Below are 19,015 nucleotides of genomic sequence, written 5' to 3' on the forward strand. Positions count from 1 at the left end.
GCTGACTGAATAGGTGTAGTGCAGACAGTGGGTGCAGGGAAGAGTGAGCCGTGCGCTTGAGCAACCTGGAGAGCAGTGATGAGTGGTACCGGATGAGCAGATCACCGGGTCATAACGTAGTCTGGCTGCATGGCATCGATTATTAATTGAACGGTGGATGCACCGAGGCGTCGATGACCACTTTCAACAGAATCCGGGATGCATCAAGACACAAAACACGGGCAAGAGCACTTCAATCAGCATTTTTGGAAAGGACAAGACATCGTAGAACTTGCTATATTGAGTGACGAACGTTGGCACTAACCGAGCCGCGAACAGCAACCAATCCTCAACGACAGGCGACATGAGGCCACGACCGCACGATTGATGGTCGATCCTCCTTCGAGCGCCGTTGGTTAGAAAACAGAATTGCACAGCCTTACGGGTTTTGATAAAGTTGCAGGGAAGGATGTCGTCAGTGCGAAGAACCGGTCGAAGTAGCTACAGATGTAACAGCGGATCACACACCTCAGGCTCCGGCGAATGCGGTCTACCCAGAAATGATGCACTATCGGTTGTGTCGTAATTCGTAGACAATTCCATGCTTATAGTAGCAGATGAATCCACACCTATACATCCATGACTCGGAGAGCTAACATCCGGCATGGGAAGAATATACCAGTGTGTTACATAAGTCGACCTTCTGAGCTCAGCTGGATAATGCAACATCTTCTGGTCTTTTGCTCCGCGGAGGCAGATTCGGGATAGTAGTTGTGAGAAGCGTGCGGTCGATGTTCACTCACAGTGAAAATCGGACCTGCCCGAACTAAGCTGGGACCTGTCCAGAGAAGGTCTTGACAGCTGCTGTCAACGACTACGCTCTGGGCAGTTCTTGGTTGACTGGGGGCAGGCAATTGAAACACGCCGTTAACGCACAACCTGCCCCAACCTGCCGAGAGCAGGTGTGTTAGTCCGTGGGCAGATCTGGGCAGCTGGGGCAGGTCCATTAGTTATCTCAATCTGCCTCAACCTGCTGTAAACTGCCATCAATTTTAATGCTACTAAACTAATATACATTGCCGTACTACTACGCCTCCCGCCCGCTCGTCCATTCGCCCCCGTTCACCTTCCTCCTGGTCCCCTCACTAGCAAGGCCATCCACTCGCCCGCCCTCCCATTCGCTCACCTGTCCTGTTGCATGCTCGCGGTCCTGCTTGCTTGTCTGCGGTTTCACAGTCCTTCCCTGTCCTCTCACACACCCTTGTTCTCGTCATCCCCCCTCTCGTCCCCCCTCCTCTCGCTCTTCTGTATGTACTCACCTTGTGAGGCAGCGGCGGAGGGGGCATCGACGTGTCCACCACCCCCTCTTCCTCGCCAACAATTGGCTCAGCTAGTGGCCCCGCAGGATCTGCACGCGTTGACCGGTCCGCGTCTGCTCGTTCTCGCTCGACCGCCTGCGCGATGATCGACGCGCCCTCCTCGTTCACTGCCTCCTCCTTCTCTTCTCCGACACCGCTCTCGGGCTCGGCGCCGCCTTTGACGGGGCTCCCCTCCACAGGCAGGTGGCCGTGGTAGTGGTGGGAGGAGCACACGTAGCATGCCTCGGCGTCCTGAAAAAGTCACTCACCGTCACCGCACACTGCAAAGAAGGTGCGCGCACCGGGCCCGCAGCCGCCGAGTTCGGGCGGGGGTGCGACTGAGGCTGGGACGTGTGTGGGTGCGGCTGGGAGGCGGGCGGACGTGCGTAAGTCGGCCGCGCCGTAGACTGCCCGTCGCTCGTCGTGGCAGCCTCGGGATGGAAGCCCATGCTCGTGCCAGGGCGCGAGGGCGCGGGCATGCTCAGCTTCTGGAGGGCGAGCGAGAGGGAGGAGAGCGACGAGTTGAGCGGGATCCCGTCCACGTTCGTCTCGTGTTCGGCGTCCATCCCACCGTGGACGAGGGATTTGCCTCCGAGCTTGAGCTTGAGCTCGAGCTAGAGGTAGACGGGATGGGCAGGGCGGAGCGTGCCTTCTCCTTTCCCTTGCCTTTCTCGGGCGATGCGGGCGATGCGGGCGTGGACCGGGCGGCGGAGCTCGCCGTGGGCTGGGCGACGCTGAATGAGAAGGTGCCCCGCTTGTGGGTGCCCAATCCGAGCGGTGTTGGCTTGTTGGAGAGGTCCGCCGCGGCTGGTACGGGTTTAGAGGGCGTGAATCCTAGTACATACAATTAGTCAGTCAGGCGTGCTGTAAGGACGGAGAGACATCAAGACGGAGAGTGAGGGAGATTCAGAGAGAGAGCCGGAGAAAGAGAGAGAGCGAGAGAGAGAGCCGGAAAGAGAGAGAGGAAGAACGGGAGAAGAGAGAGCGGGAGACGAGGGAGAGAAGGACGGCCAGGCACGAGAGATGGTGCATCGTCAGTCGTCGCAGGTAGCTCGGGACTCGCGGGTTCGAGCTGCACAGGGGGGAGAGCGGTGAATTAGAGGACGGGTGAGGGCTTGGAGGGCGAGCGGGGCACGCGGGTCAGGTCGATGAGCGGTGACGGCCAGATGGGGACAGACTGCGAAATACAGTCGGCGTGTCCGAGGGAACCGTGTCGCGGATGGACGACGCAGAGGGCGGCAGGGCATTGGCCCTGCGTGCTCGCGGTCGTCGTGTGCGTCGCGTTGCACGTCACTGCGTCCTGGAATTGCTGTTAGTGAGCCCATTCGCGTGTGGCTGGACTCACCCTCGACCTCGACCTCGACCTCGACCTGGCCCTCGACCTGGCCCTCGCCCATCCCCGCCAGCCGTTCAGCCGTCCGCGCCGTCCGCTCGTGGTTCACGCCTGCCGTGAGTTCGTCGCTGCGCCCAGGCCCACGGTGTCTTCGTCGGCTGGGTTTGCGCGCTGGGCCTTTGCCATGGGGTCTGGCTGCGCGCGTGCGCGCCGTGTTGCTGTGCCTGAGGCCGTGCGCGAGTTGACCTGGTGGAAGGAGGCTGGGGGAGCAGGGGCATCCCCGCGAGTTTGGGCGCTCGCGGGGTTTCCTCTTTTGGCAATACCCGCACGAGGGCGCATTTGGCGGACACCGCATGCATGGGATTGCGCACCATTCACGCTCCCCCTCTGGGCGCACGATAGGGTGCGCAGATGAGTAGTGGTGGTCGGTGTGGCGGTCAGTGCTGTGGAGACACGCGCCGTGACTTGTACGCCAGTGGTGTGAGCGCGAGACCGTGCAGGCTGGTTGGGAGGGCGGGGAAGTCGCAGTAGTCCGGGTCGCGAAGTTCGCCGTTGCGGTTGATGTAGGCTTGTATCTGGGGGTGTTACTTACTGTAAGTATTTGCGTCGAGTCGCGCTCTTTGTTGACGCGCTCGAGGAGAAACCACTCGCGGAGACCGGCTTTAGTCAGATGTCTGCGGCGCGCGTGCAGGGTGAATACATGGAGGTAACATACTTACACGCACACTCCTGCCTGCCCGCCGCCGGCCCTGCACGCGTTTGATACGCAGAGAGTGAATTACAAAGTCGGAAGGGAGTGTGTGCTTGTGCACGTCGTGGACGAAGATGTCGGCGGATGTCGACGTGGCGGTGTAAAGCGAAGGCCGTCTGCAGTCGGAAAGACTTGGAGTCTCTCGAGTCTGCATGGCGTCATCGGAGGTCGGGCGTGCAAGTCACGAGTTTGCTGGGAGGTGCATGGCTCGAACAACTACATAGGCGGAGCGCGGAAGGCTAACGTGGACGCGTTAACACACAAGTGAAGAGCGTTAGCGAAGCTAAAGAGACTTACGCGTACGGCTTACGATAGAGCTTTTGTGTTAACGAGATGCGGCCCGGGGAGTGGCATTCAAGCACTAAGGCGGACGGCCATAGCGCGTAAGCGAACTAAGATTATGTCTGAGGTAACAAAACGCCATTGAGAGACACCGATAGAACCAATGCAGCAGGTGGGGCAGCTCCGAGCAGGTGGAACACGTCAAATGGCTGTCAAGGCCTGCTCCGGGCAGGCCTTGGCTTAGTTCGGGCAGGTCCGATTTTCACTGTGGTTCACTGACAAGTCACAACTCGCCGAGCGTTGCGGGCTCGTGCTCCCTGTGGCAGCTCCCTGTGGCAACACGCTCATGTGACATCGACATCCCCGCGTCGCGGAGTCGACGCCGAGTCTCTGTGGCCTTTTCGGCGCAGCTCCTTTGCCACCACCCGGACCTCATCCCCGCCAGTCACTCAGAGAAAACCTGGTTAGACACCGTCTAGCTAGGCCTTGGATCTCGACATCTCGCCGTAGAATCCTGTGTAGGAGCCCAGCAGGCTGAGGACCTATGGCTGGCCATGGATTCTGATGAACCCACCGATGACACGAGGGTACTCCAGAGCCGCGCGAGGCGAGTTCCATGAACCGCGGCGAGTCTTGTCATTTGCCTCATCCTTCTAGTCTGCTCGTTTGCCTCTCAATTCAACGGTTATATGCGAGACAGACTTCTTGTCCCAAGCCCGAGGACAAGACCGGTGCCATCAAATCCCGTCCGGAACTAACTTGGAATCCTGCTGTCTGCTACGCCAGACTCTCAATTTCATGCCAGGTGCTCTGATTATGGAAGCACGTTGGATGGCAACTTGCCGGACTACTGCAGTCAGATGCGTTCAAGTTCCATTAGTCTCTGTCTTGCCTTACGTCCGAGTCCTGTCTGACAGACTCGGACGAGTACTGCCGGAGATGTTACGGGAATGTAATGCACGGGACGTATCACCAACATGGCTGCCGCAACTCGAGACCATTCCACCGCGGTTCTCAAATATAAGCCAGCCAATTTCGCTCATTGCACCTACACCGGCAGCCAACCAAGCCATGTCTCTCAAGTCGATCATCTGCATCGCCGTGGGTGCTTGCACCGCCATGACAGCCGTGTTGGCAGCACCAGCGGTATCAGAGCTTTCTTCTCGTGTACGTGCTCCCCTTGCTCAACTGTCGCTCCTCTGCTCACCTTTAGCTACGGCAGGCCGTTTGCGACACCAGTCATGCTGCGCCTTTCTGGGGCTCTTACAGCAGTGCACGCACGGACCATTTCTACAGCACCGACTACGCCCAAGTGAACAACTCCGTCGCGGACGGTTATGAGATCCGAGGCCGGCTCGGGTTCATCTTCCGCTCGCCAGTCGCCTCGTCCTCCATCTTCCTGCGACTCTACAACCCGGATAACTACGACCACTTCTACACCACGAACTCGACCCGCGCAGACACCGACATCACCAATCAAGGTTACGTCGACACGGGCTATGTCGGCTATGTTTACACGTCAGACGTGTGCGGCAGCGTGCCGCTCTATCAGCTGTACAAGGCGAGCATCACCGACCACTATTACACCACGAATAAGTCCGAGGCGGACCTAGTCGTCAAGGACGATGGCTATGTCCTCCAGGGTGTCGCCGCGTACATTCTTCCTAACCTCTAACGTACGAAGAGTGAGCGACTCCTACACCGATCATGTCCAAGTCATGTACTGATCGTCGGATGTAGGCAATGCAGACTGGATTCAACTCCAGTCAATCCCTTGACATGGCGTCTCCTCGTATACGTTTTCGGAGTGTCCAGATCATATCGCTCATTCTCTTCGTCCTTTCGTTCTCTCGAGTTCTGCTCAGGGCCGGATATTGTCCATGGCCACTGTTGTTTGTTCATCTTGTTAATCTGCGGCGACTGCTCGATCGGACTGAATCGAACCGTCTATACTTGTGATCCAATGTTGGTCTTCGTCAGCCCAACTCCCGTGGGCGGCGGCGTGAGAGGGTTTGTGCAAAAACTGAGCGTCAGGCTAAGTTCAGTGACTGTTCAGTCAAATATACCCTTCGCACGCAGAGGTCATCAGCATCGAGCCGCTTCGCTATCCAATATTCAATATCAATTCCCAGCTGTCACTGCTTCAAGTGGTTGTGGCCGTGTCGTGCTCACTGCGTGCTCGCGCTGCCAGACAGAGCGGACTTGTCTCCAAGTTGTTGCCAACTTCTGAGTACCGTGAAGACCTCCTAGACGGGCAATATCATCTTTGCTCAGTGAGTCTTGTGACCTAAGAAAGCAGGTTTGAGGTTTGAATCCGAGACGAGTTCAGATTCCTCTTTTGAAATGCCAGCATGGGCGGCCTGCTGCTGAACAAAAACATATTGACTCAGACCCACATCTACCTCACGTTTCCATTCCTGCTCAAAGGGAGCGTCAAATACCGCAATGACAGGCCTGAGTTGAATCAAGCATGTCTCTACACCGTGTATCAAGTCGAAGGAATAACGAACTAAAAGAGAGGTAACTTCAAGAAAAACGACATCCACATCCCAAAGGCGAGATGCTAGCAGGTGTTGAAACCCGCGTCCGCTCGGTATACCTGCACGATGAGTGTCAGCCACGATAGCTCGCTTATACGGCAGTACTCAGTCACATACGAATTCATATCAGAGGTCCGGCAAGACATAGCACGCGATTCCTTCATCCGAATACCCCAGCACATTGATCGCGTTCTCCCGCTCCGACTCGCTGGTGGTGTAGAAGTGATCGGTGATACTCGCGTCGTACATGCGGTAGAGCGGAACGCTTGCGCAAACCTCGGCCTCGAAGACGTAGGCCGAGGTGCCTTCGTCGTTGTATCCCAATTCCTGGATTGCGTGGTTGGCCTCGCTCTGGTCGGTGGTGTAGAAATGATCAATCGAGTCGGAGAGATAGAGGCGATAGAGTATAGTTGTGGAGACGGTCGGGATCCTGAAGACGAAGCCCATGTTGCTCTCGTACGAGTAGCTAAGGTTGGTAATGGCGTTGTTCATCTCGTCGTAGTTGGTAGTGTAGAAGTGGTCCGTGCCAGCGTTGCTGTAGGCACGGAAGAAAGGCACAGCGTCGTCGGTGTCGCAATCAGCCTGTAAATGCAAGGTCAATAATGGGCAGCCTCCGGAAGTGGGCGCAACGCGTACCCGAGCAGCGAGCTCCGCCGAGGTGGTTGCACCTGCAGTCGCTCCAACAACGGTGGCGACAAGAGAGAAGAGGATAGCGACGATCTTCAGCGACATTGCGGCTAGTTCAGGTTCCCACTTGGAGGATGAAGAAACATTGGCATCCCGGGCATCGTACTTTTATAGTTGTTTCCTTACCTGTCTCCATTTGCCCCTAGTAGCTATCAGGCCGATGACATCCAATGGAGACCACACGGGTCACCAAACCTCTTGCTTAGTCCATTTCTCCGCACTGTCGGATAGCACGGACATGTTGCATGTTCGGCGACTGGAAACGGCGGAGGCAGAACGATGCCAGATGCGAAGTGAAGGAATCCCGTATGCTGTCACAAAAAAGACCGAGGATCAATGCCTTGCAGAGAACGACTGTCGTGGTGATTCGGACACGCACTGGTTTCAACGCCGAGAAGCATCAAGAAATAATTACTCGAAGCCAATTGAATGAGTGTGGTGCACGAAAGGAGATGCAGGGAATAGTGAACCTGTGCGCTGAGCAAGGAGAACAGTGATGAGTTGTATCGGATGAGTAAATCACCGGCCATAACGTGGTTTGGCTCAGCTGCACCTACTCCCGCCGATTCATTGAACGGTGGATGCACGATAGAGCCTTGAATGCACCATGCCAAAAGATTGGACACGAGCACTTCAGTCAGCATCCTTGAAAGGATCAGAAATGTGTGGAAAGAGCGATATTGAGCGACGCACGTTCACCAAGCCGCGTACAGCGAAGTCCAATCCTCCATGTCTGACGAATTGAGGCTACGACCGCACGATTGGTGGTCGAATCTATTTCGAGTGCTGTTGGTGAGAAAACAGGACTTCATAGTCCTATGGATAATTGATAAAGTTGCAGGGAAGGATGTCGTCAGTGCGAAGAACCGGACACGGTCAAAGTAGCTACAGCGGTAGTAACGGATGTAACGGCTCTGCTGGATGCTAGAGCCAATATATCGCAGCTTTGATGATGTTTTCGCCCATTGTTGGCCATGTTCAGATCCCGAGCAGTCATATGACAGTACTTAACGAATGGCGGATTGTATACCTCTAATGAATGCTGTCATAGTACCCAGACAGAGAATTCCATGCTTTCACTTCGGAGAAGATGTCCAGACTCACCTATAAGCCCAGGTACACGACTGGAAGTGGTTAAGTCCAACAAGAGGAGAATATGCTGGCATGTCAAGTTGAACTTGAAGTCGATCTTCTGCCAGTGACTACAGCTGGACAGTCGTCACACGCTGGCACTGAGTCTGATTCGGCAGTGGCCCATCTGACTGAATGCAGCATTTTCTAGTCATTCGCTCCACGGAGGTAGATTAAGTATAGCATTGGTGAGAAACGTGTGGTCGATGTTCACTGACAACCTGAGTGCTGCGGCCGTGCGGGCTCGCGCTCCCCAGGAGGCTGTCAGTGACACGCTCATGTGACGTCCGCATCCCCGCGTCGCGTCTCTGCGGTCTCGGCGCTCACCGCTGCATGTCTGCTCGAACCACCGTCCCCGCTAGTAGCAAGTCACTCAGGGAAGCCTGGACCCTACAGACAGGTCATACACCGTCTCGCTAGTCCTTGGAGCTCCATACATTGAAGACGAAGCGTCATCATGGAATCCGAGGACGCAGTGTGGCTGGATTCTGATGCAAACCTGGCACCGACGTACAGGGTAGTTCAGGCCACGCGGTCACCGTCCATGCGCCGCAGTGGGTTTTCACTTACCTCGTTCCTCTATATAATTGTCTTCCTTTTCGCAAGCACCAGGACAAGGCCGATGTCATCAAAGTTCCCAGCTGGGACCTTGCAGTCTGCTACGCTAGATTCTCACCTATACTCACTCATACAAGGCCTACAGGAAGACATTATCTGCCGTGACATCACTGCATCAGTGAGACGCACTGCATATGCAGGTTCACGGTGATGTCATCGGAATGAGCTCCTGCATCCAGACACACGGATGGAATCTCCCTGCAGCCGCAATCCCATGTCATCGCCCAGTCTTCTGAGCGCTGGCGCGTATGCTGCTCCGAACTCGCATGGCCTCTAGTATGAAAGACATATGGAGGCTAGTTGCGGCGAAATCTCCGGAGAAAAAACAGCGCACCGCGAGGTCTGAACCCGCCCGCACATCGGAGAGGCTTGGTAATGATTGTGATCATTGAATTTTGAGCCCAACCGTGATAGAAAGCGCAGCCCGTCGAAGTTGAAAAGAATAGAGTGAGCACACACATCGCATACCTCCATAACTATTAACATCAGCTCAGTCCCTCGACCTATGCTCGTCACGCCAGCTCGTCTAAGGGGATGGTAACAAACCCAGGGGACGTCGACCGTACTACAAATTATATGAGATTCCGTACTGACGCGAATCGTGACCACGACTGAAACTCACCGCTCTGACTATTTAGAGACGGAATCATCCACGTCCGACGTCCTGTGCCGCTCACGAGGCGACTGTAACAGAATTGGCGTGACGATATACGGGATGCCGCCGGATAGGAATCATGTATCTATTGCCGACCGTACATAACATTGTCAATTTTGGCCCCGGTACAAATCGTACACCACGTACTAGCACAAGACGTGGTTGGGCATGCCCAGACGACAACTTGCTTTCACCTAGTGAGTTTCGTTCAATTTTCTAGCCAACTTCTGGCTCACAGTGACGGATGCATCGCGCCATCGAAGCTGTGAGGTGGCTGACGGCGATTTGCTACGATGCTACTGTGTTGTGTGGTGCTGTCAAAGGCTAGGAGACGCAGTAGTAGACACAGAGTCAATGTAGAAACATTAGACCGCGTCAAGGAAGCACCAACCTACCACAAATCTGATCGCGACCAGTGGCATATAATGGAATGGTGCCGCCGGTGAAGATGAAGTTGAAGTCCGCATCGTCCGCATCGTGCCCGGCCCGAACTGTCCACAGCTGTGATAGTATAGTTTAATTCAATACCGACGAAAGCCTCGGAGGCCGTGCGCGTCGTGAGAGGGGACAGTACTGCAGAAACTTCAAAGTACGTAGAACACGTCCCAATTGAATGTCCAGAACACGCTAGCACGTGTGCGAGCGTTGTTTGGGTGTGTTAGGATCGCAAGGCCCCGCCACACACGCGTCAACAGCTGCAGCCACCGCCTCTTTGCTGAAGCGCTGAAGCGTCGTTTGCAGCGAATGCCGAACAAGGCTCCCAACCCGTTCCTCTTCGTCGGCCTCTCCCTCGCCTCCTTCGGCGCATTCTACTTCCTCGCTCGCCACCGCGCAGCGACCTACCCCGCCTCCCAGCAGCCCCGCCAGCAGGACAACCCGCTCGTGCCCCCGCGCCACCACACCAAGTCTGACGGTGACGAGGCGTCTAATTGACGTGTTTTCCGAGTCTCTGCGATGCCCATCCTCGACAAGCTCTCGCACGCGCTGCACCTGAACAAGGACAAGAAGGAAAAGAAAGACAAGAAGGCGGCTGAAACAACATCTCACCAGACTGCGGAACCCGCTGCCAGCGCGCACACGGAACCGACACCCTCGGCGACGGTGGAACCTGCGTCTGCGACTTCTGAGGCTGCCCCCGCTACGACTGACGAACCTGCACCTGGGATGAGCGCGACGGAGGGGAAGACGACCCGGGTCTTTGACAAGAGCAAGGTCACCGTCATCTTCGTGCTGGGCGGACCTGGTGCCGGTAAGGCTCGCACGTACCACGTTGCTGACGCTCGCTGTAACGTCTCCCGTCTACCCAAGGCAAGGGCACGCAGTGCGCCAACCTTGTGAACGACTTTGGCTTCTGCCACCTCTCTGGTGTGTTCTCGAGCGTCTGCTCCGTGCGCAGTCCTAACAAATGCGGAACACGTAGCTGGCGACCTGCTCCGGGCGGAGCAGAACCGCGAGGGCTCCGAGTATGGCGAGATGATCCGCACCTACATCAAGGAGGGCCAGATCGTGCCCATGGAGGTGACGATCAAGCTGCTCGAGAACGCCATGAAGGCCACCGTCGCTGAGAGTCGGTCCGGCGAGGGCTGGGCGGATGGCAAGGGTCGCTTCCTCATCGACGGGTTCCCCCGGAAGATGGACCAGGCGGTGAAGTTCGACGACGAGGTGCGCTCTGAGCTATGTCGGTGCGAGACATGGATGCGCTGAAGTAGGCGGCAGGTGTGCGAGAGCTCGCTGGTGCTGTTCTTCACGACGACGGAGGAGGAGATGTCGAAGCGGTTGCTCAAGCGGGGCGAGACGAGCGGCCGGGAGGATGATAATGAAGAAAGCATCAAGAAACGTTTCCGTACGTCCATGTGCCTTGCACATCAAGGCTAGCATTGATGTCTCGCAGATGTCTACAAGGAGCAGACGATGCCCGTCATTGAGCATTACACCAAGTTGCATAAAGTCGCCTCGGTATGTGCGCCATGCCACCTTGGCGCATCTTTGCCTAACCATCTACACATATCAGATCGATGCGACCGCTACCATCGAGGAGGTGCACCAGAAAGCAAAGGCAGTCGTAGAGGAGGTCTTCTCCGGTCAGGCGAGTGGCAACGTCACTGCATAAGGACATCGCATTTCTATACACAAATGGACCCGGTGATGGGCAAATAGAAGCAGGGATGAGCCTGATGAGAGATGATCCCAGAATACACAAGACTAGTACCTCTGTCGCACGTCGTACACGCTATCGATCTATAACTACAAATGCTCCTGGTCCGTATTTTGAGCGCAAGCCACTTCCTTGACCAACTCCACCATGTCTAGACGTAGACTCCGAACCCGGACTTGTCGTCGGAAGGTGTTGCTGCCGTACATGTTGCCTTGCCGCCTTTCACAATCTCGTGGATGTCGCCATCCGCGCAGACGAGATGTGCCCAATAGAATTGAGTGCTCTAGCACATTCATAACCAGCGTCATAAACACTGATATCGGTGCGATGAGTGTTCGACACACTGAAAATGAGTGTTCGAAATGAGTGTTTGCACCACTGAACGGCGGACATTTCCCCTAGTCAAAATGAGTGTTTAACCACATCATTTTCGCCGTCTTTGACATTACTTTGCGGTGTGTGAATCATTCGGTTTGACGGTTGATAACGACTATTTCTATCGTCTCTCATCCCAATAGACTCAACAATCGAAGTATAACACTGTGGCCTTTCATATTATCACGTACTACGATCTACGCACATACGTTGGTATCTACGGCGATCCTCCAAGTACCGCATTGCTGACAGCAGGTCAAATGCTCACCTCGATAATGAAATGACGAGTTCCGGGACACGACTCCAGGCAGCACTCGAGGCTCAGAATAGGGATGTTCGGCGTTCGCGAGACTGCTAGTAAGAGGCACTAATGGTCAGTTATCTGAGAAGCAAGTAGAATGAGAATGCCTCTCCTTATTATCAGCTCCTGATGATGTGTCACCAACCAAGACAATACAAGTGATACATCACTGACCTGCAGAATGGCGACAACGACTCTGTGGGATCCGGTGGGTCGTGTGTACGTGTCATCCGTTGTGCACGGTCGCGAGCTCTTGGCACCTCACTACCACCCCAAAACGCACGGCGTACCTGTCGCACTCATCCACTTCTACCCAACCTCCGCAGACGACGTACTGTGTATCCACCGATAGCACTCCGGTGATTCACTGCGGCAAAGTCAGATTAGCAAATATATGCGCACCAGACTGTATGTTATCACCGCAGAAAGCATTGGCACAATGCTACAGCACGACTACGCCCAGCTGGGGGACGGCAATCGGTCCATTACTACTGTGTTCGCGGTGGCTCAGCGCAATCTTGATTTCGACTCGAGGTTGCTTGTGCGAAAAGTTCTAAGAGAGCTTCTTCCGTGACGCGCCGTCACAGCCCAAAAATAAGAGGCTGATTTCAGGTTGCCGCCAGGGTGATGGAGCTGGCAGTGAGGATGAGAGAGTGGGAAGGGAAGGAGATCGAGAGCTGAGCTGACGACGCCACCAACGCGCGTCGGACTCTCAAACGCGACGCGCCACGTCACGTGAAATGGACCTCACGCGCCTCCCCTAACAAGTCTCCTAACTTAACTGTTAAACTGACAGTACCAACGCGGACAGCACATGTAGGAATCACCGATAAATCACTCAACAGACTCATTCATGCATCGCACACAAGAGACTTCAGCCAAAGAAGCTCGTGTATGTAGTCCCACGGCATACTGAGAGGCTGGTCGCCGCGGCGCGGCTACGCTGCCCTTGTTGCCATTTATCGAGTAAGTAAGACACTGTTGGTATACCGTCGTCAAGCCTCGTACCAAACCACGGTGAACATTATCAAGTAACCGACACTAGCACGACATCATTCTGAGTGTTTTTCACCGTGAAAATCTCTACGAGTGTGCTAGACAATCAAAATGAGTGTTCCGAACAGTACCAGTACGAACACTCATTTTCACTGCGTCCCGAATAAGTGTGGCAAACACTCATTTTCCCAAATGAGTGTTTACGACATTGGATTTCATGTGATTTCCTTCCCACAGTGAGGACATTGCATTTCTATACACGATTGGACCCGGTGATGGGCACATAGAAGCAGGGATGCGCCTGATGAGACGTTCACAGAATACACAAGACTAATACCTCTCTGTCGCACGTCGTACACGCTATCGATCTATAACTACAAATGCTCGTGGTCCGTATTTTGAGCGCAAGCCGCTTCTGGGCGTTCTTCACCAACTCTACCACATATGTCTAGATGTAGACACCAAATCCGGACTTGTCGTCGGAAGGTGTTGCTGCGGTACATGTCGCCTTTCCGCCTTTCACAATCTCGTGGATGTCGCCATCCGCGCAGACGAGATGTGCCCGGTCGTCAATGTCATCCTGTCGGCGTAAACATGAGTTTGGTTACAGACAGCATATGGGTGTACTCACAGGTTCCCATTCCCAGCCGGCACAGCGGAAGTACTCCACGACTGGCCATCCCTCGCCGCTCTCCAGCACACAGCCATCGTCCGTGTACGTGAGTCCGACATGCGCGCCGTCTTGGTACGCCCCGCCCATGACGCCCTTGACCTTCTCCGAAAACGCCTCCCTGGTCTCCTCCGAGTCCATCTGCACGCTCGGGTCGCGCTCCGGCCTCAGCACGACCACGTCCAGCGCCGCGCCCTCGGGCTTCGCATCCCGCCACAGCGGGGCAATCCTGAACTGCGGCTCGAGCCTGTCGACGTTCACGACAGAGACGAAGTACGCGAACGGGCCGGCGAGGTCGACGATCGGGTCGTCCTCCGTGCTCTGCGCGTGCGGCACGAACGCCTTCGCGGCGGGGTCGTACACCTCGACGACGCTCGCGGCCGCGGTGGGGAAGAGCTTGACGGACGCGTGGTACCAGCGCGCGAGGTTCTGCGCGGCGGCGCGCTGGAAGCGTTCGAGGCCGGGGAGCTCCGCGCGGAGGGCCTCGGAGTCGGCGAGGATGGCGGCGTGCAGGGCGGTGGAGGCAACGACGGCGGAGACGGCGACGCGCGGCGGGGCGCGCTTGTTCGGCGGGGACTGCAGCGTGGTGAGCGCGAGCGTGAGGGGTGCGCTCGGGCGGCCGTCTACGAGGGCCTGCACGCTGCGGAGCTTGTAGGCGGTGTCGTCGTCGGTGGGTGCGCGGGGAAAGAGGCTGGCGTAGAGCGCGTTGGCGGTGCCGCTCGGGATGAGGGCGAAGTTGAGCTTGGCGGGGGGCGCGGCGGCGCGCTGGCCCTTGGGCGCGGTGTTCACGAGCGCCTCGATGATCTCGTGGAGGGTGCCGTCGCCCGCGGCGAGGATGACGGTGAAGGGCCCTGCGTGCGCCTCGAGGTGGGTGGTGACGAACGCGCCGGCGTGGCCTGGGTGCTCGGTCGCGAGGACGACGTCGGGCTTGAGGTTGGCACGCTCGAGGAGGGGGAGGACGTGCGTGTTGATGAGCTGCTCTGCGGTGCCCGCACCACAGATGGGGTTGTATATCAGGAGAGTGGGCATCGTGGTCGTCGGCGTCGAGGCTGTCGTCTCGTCGTTGACGGTGACGAGCAGAAGGCAGTGGGCGGAGGTCGCTCGTCGTGGTTGTGGGCGTCTGTGATCGCCGGGACCGTCGCGCGATCGAATCGATGAGGGGATCTGAGATCCAATCAAGATCCGATCGACCCCTCGGCTGCAGGCGCGCGTCTGAGTCGCACTCCCACTGGCAGCCCATGTTCCTCCCTGGCCTATCCACCCTATCGCGTCTTGGCCTGCGACTCACCGCTCTCACTCTCACTGCTCCTGCAAGACGCGCGATGTCGGCTGCTGCTGCACCCGAGTTCAAGGCCTTCAATCTCGCTCTCATCCAGCTGGGCCAGGTCGGTGCGGATAAGGCGGGTCAGTGCGTGCGAGACTCGGGCGGGATAGGCTTGGAAATGCTGACCGGCCGTGTATCCAGCGAACCTCAAGCATGCACGCGAAATGATCTTGAAGGCGGCGAGCGGAAGCGGAGGCGCGAAGCCCAAGCCAAATGTCGTCGTGCTGCCCGTTCGTAGCGCCTCCTACTCGCCCGTGCATCTCGGCTCATGGCGAGGAACAGGAATGCTTCAACTCTCCGTACGGGCACACGCATTTCCCCGTATATGCAGAGACGATCGGGTACACGCCTGGAGAGCCGTACAACGTTGAGGCATCTGCGAGCGAGTCGGTCAAGCTGCTGTCGGCGACGGCAAGGGAGGCGGGGGTATGGCTCATTGGCGGTACGTGCGAAAGACTCTGAGCTCCCCGTCATGTTCTCATGGGTACACGCACTGCAGGGTCGATACCGGAGCGCGTCGAGGCGGACAACAAGCTGTACAACACTGCGACCGTGTACTCGCCTACAGGTCGGTTCGCGTCCTGCGGGACGTGCGGCTCCTGCTCATGCGCATATAGGGGAGCTCGTCGCCACGCACCGCAAGACGCACCTCTTTGACATCGACATCCCTGGGAAAATCACCTTCAAGGTTCGCATACCTTCCTTAGACACCCGAGAAGCATAGCCTCACCTACTTGCAGGAGAGTGAAACGCTCACCGGCGGCACAAGCGTGAACTACTTTGATACGGGTACGCATTCACTCCTTTGACAGCTGTTGTAGAAACGATAGTCCGGCCTGCGCTGGGAATGTGTGGAGCTGGGGTTTGGACCGAAGGTCGCCGTGAGACTGACGTCAAGAACATAGCCCTCCGCTCACGCGCTGCCAACGATGGCACTGGGCTTTGGCGAATGCGTGACTTCGCCGACCGTCGTTCATCTCGCCAGCCATAACCCTGCTCCACATACTGCCGCGCGCGAGTGGTCTGAATATCGGGTTCACAGCAGCTGGAGCCTTCCCCACTGGCTGACATTAAACCTAGAATTCGCCCGGATTGGACTCGGCATCTGTTACGATGTGCGCTTCCCCGAGCTTGCTATGATCAATGCGCGGAAAGGTACGACGGACGATCATCCGCGCAAGGTTTTGCTAACCATGACGATCCCCAGGCTGCCAGGTCCTCATATACCCTGGGGCATTTAACCTCACGACGGGGCCTCTCCACTGGGAGCTTCTGCAACGAGCAAGGTACGAGTTCGCATCGTTCGCTGGGACATGAACGACTGGACCGTGCACGCAGAGCTCTCGACCAACAAGTCTACTTCTCGATGTGCAGTCCCGCACGAGACATGTCAGCTGGGTACCACGCGGTGAGTCGCAGATCGCTGGGTCGGCCGCTCGAGTACATTCGGTGACTTGATTCTTTAGTGGGGCCACTCCATGGTCGTCGATCCCATGTGAGCTTCCGTCGCAGCCGTCTTCTCGACGACTGGTGCTGATGCGCGGCGCAGGGGCAAGGTGATCGCAGAGACGGAGCACGAAGAGGACATCGTGTACGCGCACATCGGTCAGTCTGCTATATGTTCCGGGCTCGTGAAAGCATTGCTGAGAACGTTCTGGCGTCTCGCAGACCCGAAGACGTTCCACGACGCGCGCGCGGGGATCCCGGTGACGGTGCAGCGGCGGTTCGACGTGTACCCCGACGTGAGCGAGGGCGTCGCCGTGGGGTCCAAGTAGTAGATCAAACGTGTGCAGGACGGTGTCTAGTACCAGTGTATAACATCGATGTGTATGTAGCGTGTCTTCGCCAGGATTTAGACGCTGTGGCGCGGAGTGGCTGGGCGTCTATTGTGCTCAGCAAGCGGCGAATGTTCCGGTGCATTCGACGGTCTTCCATCGCGTTCCCTCACTGCTTTTATCGCGCCTCTCTCCCTTCAGCCTCGCCTACTCCCTCCCTCGTCCCAAACACCTCTTTCTGCCCACCACCCACCCCGCATCCCGCGCTCGCGACACGCAGCGACGACAACGATGGTAAAGGAAACGTGAGTGCGCGATCAGAGCAGTGCGCGGACGGGAGTGCTGATCAGGCGCCGTCCCTCCGGTACGCCCTGCGCCACAGCAAATACTACGACCTCCTGGAGGCCTCGCCAGACGCATCCGACGCCGACCTCAAGAAGGCCTACCGCAAAAAGTGATTGCGAGTCCTCGATCAGCTGTGCAGCGCCGTGTGCTGACGACCTGGGCTTGTCTAGAGCACTACGACTGCACCCAGACAAGGGTGGTGACCCGGAGCTGTTCAAGGAGGTGACACACGCGTGAGTGTCCTGTTGGACTGCCTGGCCTGGCGGGGGTGCATGGCGGACGGCGGAAGACCTGCTCGATGAGACAATGTGGAGGCCTTGGGCATCGGGCGCGATATTTTCGCGATCGGCGCCTGCGTGTTCGTGGCCTCCGCATTGTTAGTGCAGTGCTGGCGCTAAGCAGATCCCTACATGCGTCAGCAGCGCGCAAGCCACTTTGCGCGCTGCGCGCCATCGATGCACTCACCGTCGTGGCCGAGGACAGGCGCAATCGACCGCTGACAAACCTATGCACTCAGATATGAAGTTCTCTCAGACCCACAAAGGCGAAGTATCTACGATGCACGGGGAGAAGGAGGACTCTCAGAATCGGGCGGCATGGGTGGGATGGATCCTCAGGTGCGTCGCCACTCTTCGGTTCCGTCGCGCCCCCAACCTGACTTGCCTCCAGGATCTGTTCAGCCAACTGTTCGGCGGCGGAGGCTTTTTCGGCGGTGCCGGCGGATCCCGCGGGCCACGCAAGACGAAAGACCTCGTTCACCGCGTGCACGTTACGCTCGAAGACCTGTACAAGGGCAAGACGTCCAAGCTCTCGCTCACGCGCAATGTCATCTGCGCCAAGTGCAGCGGCAAGGGCGGCAAGGAGGGCGCGGTGCAGACGTGCACAACTTGCCACGGGCAGGGCGTGCGCGTCACGCTGCGCCAGATGGGCCCGATGATCCAGCAGATCCAGCAGCCGTGCGATACATGCAGCGGGACAGGCGAGATGATCAACGTGAAGGACCGCTGCAAGACGTGCACCGGGAAGAAGGTCGTCAGCGAGAAGAAGATGCTCGAGGTGCACATCGACAAGGGCATGAAGGGCGGCCAGACGATCAACTTCCGCGGGGAGAGCGACCAGGCGCCGGGCGTCACCCCGGGAGATGTGATCATTGTCGTCGAGGAGAAGCCGCACGAGCGGTTCAAGCGGCAAGGCGACGACTTATTGCTCGACCAGGAGATCGACTTGCTCACGGCGCTCGGCGGCGGTCAGTTCGCGATTAAGCATCTCGACGACCGGGCGCTCATCGTCAAGATCAACCCCGGCGAGGTTATCAAAAACGGTATGTATTCCGTATCGCTGGTTGTCGCGCAGCTCGTTTTGATAGCCTGCGCCTTCAGACGACATCAAGGTCATCTCTGGCCAGGGCATGCCCTCTTACCGGCATCACGAACCAGGCGACCTCATCGTGCACTTCACCATCAAGTTCCCTGACAGCATCGACCCGTCGCTCATCTCTGCGCTCGAGCGTGTCCTCCCGCCACGCACGCCGATTGAGAAGTTCCCGAAGAGCATCACGCTCGAGGAGGTCGAGCTCGAGGAGGCAGACACCCGGCAGCGCGCACGGGCGAGCGCAGGCGGCGACGCGATGGACGAAGACGAGGAGGGCGAGCCGCGGGTGCAGTGCGCGAACCAATGATCGGCCAGCCATTTGGTGGTCTGGTTGGTTGGTTGGTTGGTTGCTGCCGGCTGGCGTGTACT

The 19,015-nt window shown here is 57.3% G+C and overlaps 10 protein-coding genes across 10 annotated transcripts; 6 read left to right on the top strand and 4 right to left on the bottom strand.

The window, feature by feature from the left end:
• Positions 1 to 1,060: 1,060 nt before the first annotated feature.
• B0H18DRAFT_123159 (uncharacterized protein) lies at positions 1,061 to 2,137 on the bottom strand. Its single transcript, XM_048036734.1, has 2 exons — positions 1,640 to 2,137; positions 1,061 to 1,589 (listed from the first exon to the last, which is right to left on the bottom strand). Exons 1-2 carry the CDS (start codon positions 1,901 to 1,903, stop codon positions 1,125 to 1,127), a joined length of 729 nt encoding a protein of 242 aa, XP_047886697.1. The 5' UTR covers positions 1,904 to 2,137; the 3' UTR covers positions 1,061 to 1,124.
• A 598-nt stretch (positions 2,138 to 2,735) lies between these two features.
• B0H18DRAFT_1044243 (uncharacterized protein) lies at positions 2,736 to 3,006 on the bottom strand. The gene has a single exon (XM_048030713.1). The coding sequence runs from the start codon at positions 2,946 to 2,948 to the stop codon at positions 2,748 to 2,750; it is 201 nt and encodes a 66-aa protein (XP_047886698.1). The 5' UTR covers positions 2,949 to 3,006; the 3' UTR covers positions 2,736 to 2,747.
• A 1,768-nt stretch (positions 3,007 to 4,774) lies between these two features.
• On the top strand, positions 4,775 to 5,557 carry B0H18DRAFT_1108236 (uncharacterized protein; the record flags this gene model as incomplete). The annotated part of the gene is made up of 3 exons (XM_048032738.1): positions 4,775 to 4,870; positions 4,917 to 5,388; positions 5,444 to 5,557. 2 exons carry the CDS (start codon positions 4,775 to 4,777, stop codon positions 5,376 to 5,378), a joined length of 558 nt encoding a protein of 185 aa, XP_047886699.1. The 3' UTR covers positions 5,379 to 5,388; positions 5,444 to 5,557.
• Positions 5,558 to 6,035: 478 nt separating this feature from the next.
• On the bottom strand, positions 6,036 to 7,045 carry B0H18DRAFT_123176 (uncharacterized protein). Its single transcript, XM_048036735.1, has 3 exons — positions 6,880 to 7,045; positions 6,361 to 6,825; positions 6,036 to 6,302 (listed from the first exon to the last, which is right to left on the bottom strand). Exons 1-2 carry the CDS (start codon positions 6,973 to 6,975, stop codon positions 6,370 to 6,372), a joined length of 552 nt encoding a protein of 183 aa, XP_047886700.1. The 5' UTR covers positions 6,976 to 7,045; the 3' UTR covers positions 6,036 to 6,302; positions 6,361 to 6,369.
• Positions 7,046 to 10,078: 3,033 nt separating this feature from the next.
• On the top strand, positions 10,079 to 10,267 carry B0H18DRAFT_886695 (uncharacterized protein; the record flags this gene model as incomplete). The annotated part of the gene is made up of 1 exon (XM_048041140.1): positions 10,079 to 10,267. One exon carries the CDS (start codon positions 10,079 to 10,081, stop codon positions 10,265 to 10,267), a length of 189 nt encoding a protein of 62 aa, XP_047886701.1.
• A 231-nt stretch (positions 10,268 to 10,498) lies between these two features.
• B0H18DRAFT_886676 (UMP-CMP kinase) lies at positions 10,499 to 11,444 on the top strand (the record flags this gene model as incomplete). Its single annotated transcript, XM_048041136.1, has 6 exons — positions 10,499 to 10,583; positions 10,643 to 10,699; positions 10,755 to 10,996; positions 11,051 to 11,177; positions 11,226 to 11,290; positions 11,346 to 11,444. The coding sequence occupies 6 exons, from the start codon at positions 10,499 to 10,501 to the stop codon at positions 11,442 to 11,444; spliced, it is 675 nt and encodes a 224-aa protein (XP_047886702.1).
• A 590-nt stretch (positions 11,445 to 12,034) lies between these two features.
• B0H18DRAFT_1044261 (uncharacterized protein) lies at positions 12,035 to 12,804 on the top strand. The gene is made up of 2 exons (XM_048030714.1): positions 12,035 to 12,532; positions 12,586 to 12,804. Exon 1 carries the CDS (start codon positions 12,347 to 12,349, stop codon positions 12,515 to 12,517), a length of 171 nt encoding a protein of 56 aa, XP_047886703.1. The 5' UTR covers positions 12,035 to 12,346; the 3' UTR covers positions 12,518 to 12,532; positions 12,586 to 12,804.
• An 805-nt stretch (positions 12,805 to 13,609) lies between these two features.
• On the bottom strand, positions 13,610 to 14,860 carry B0H18DRAFT_886683 (ATP-NAD kinase-like domain-containing protein; the record flags this gene model as incomplete). The annotated part of the gene is made up of 2 exons (XM_048041138.1): positions 13,610 to 13,741; positions 13,793 to 14,860. 2 exons carry the CDS (start codon positions 14,858 to 14,860, stop codon positions 13,610 to 13,612), a joined length of 1,200 nt encoding a protein of 399 aa, XP_047886704.1.
• A 293-nt stretch (positions 14,861 to 15,153) lies between these two features.
• On the top strand, positions 15,154 to 16,930 carry B0H18DRAFT_886669 (carbon-nitrogen hydrolase; the record flags this gene model as incomplete). Its single annotated transcript, XM_048041135.1, has 12 exons — positions 15,154 to 15,235; positions 15,297 to 15,385; positions 15,438 to 15,597; positions 15,655 to 15,723; positions 15,773 to 15,843; positions 15,896 to 15,944; positions 16,236 to 16,310; positions 16,363 to 16,441; positions 16,494 to 16,563; positions 16,622 to 16,650; positions 16,705 to 16,760; positions 16,824 to 16,930. 12 exons carry the CDS (start codon positions 15,154 to 15,156, stop codon positions 16,928 to 16,930), a joined length of 936 nt encoding a protein of 311 aa, XP_047886705.1.
• A 291-nt stretch (positions 16,931 to 17,221) lies between these two features.
• Positions 17,222 to 18,953, top strand: B0H18DRAFT_1087735 (uncharacterized protein; the record flags this gene model as incomplete). Its single annotated transcript, XM_048032201.1, has 6 exons — positions 17,222 to 17,235; positions 17,313 to 17,384; positions 17,446 to 17,508; positions 17,793 to 17,892; positions 17,945 to 18,596; positions 18,655 to 18,953. 6 exons carry the CDS (start codon positions 17,222 to 17,224, stop codon positions 18,951 to 18,953), a joined length of 1,200 nt encoding a protein of 399 aa, XP_047886706.1.
• Between the last annotated feature and the right edge of the window lie 62 nt (positions 18,954 to 19,015).

This window comes from Fomitopsis serialis (genome assembly GCF_022376445.1).
Source record: "Fomitopsis serialis strain Sig1Antser10 chromosome Unknown B0H18scaffold_152, whole genome shotgun sequence".
NCBI classification, from domain to species: Eukaryota; Fungi; Basidiomycota; class Agaricomycetes; order Polyporales; family Fomitopsidaceae; genus Fomitopsis; species Fomitopsis serialis.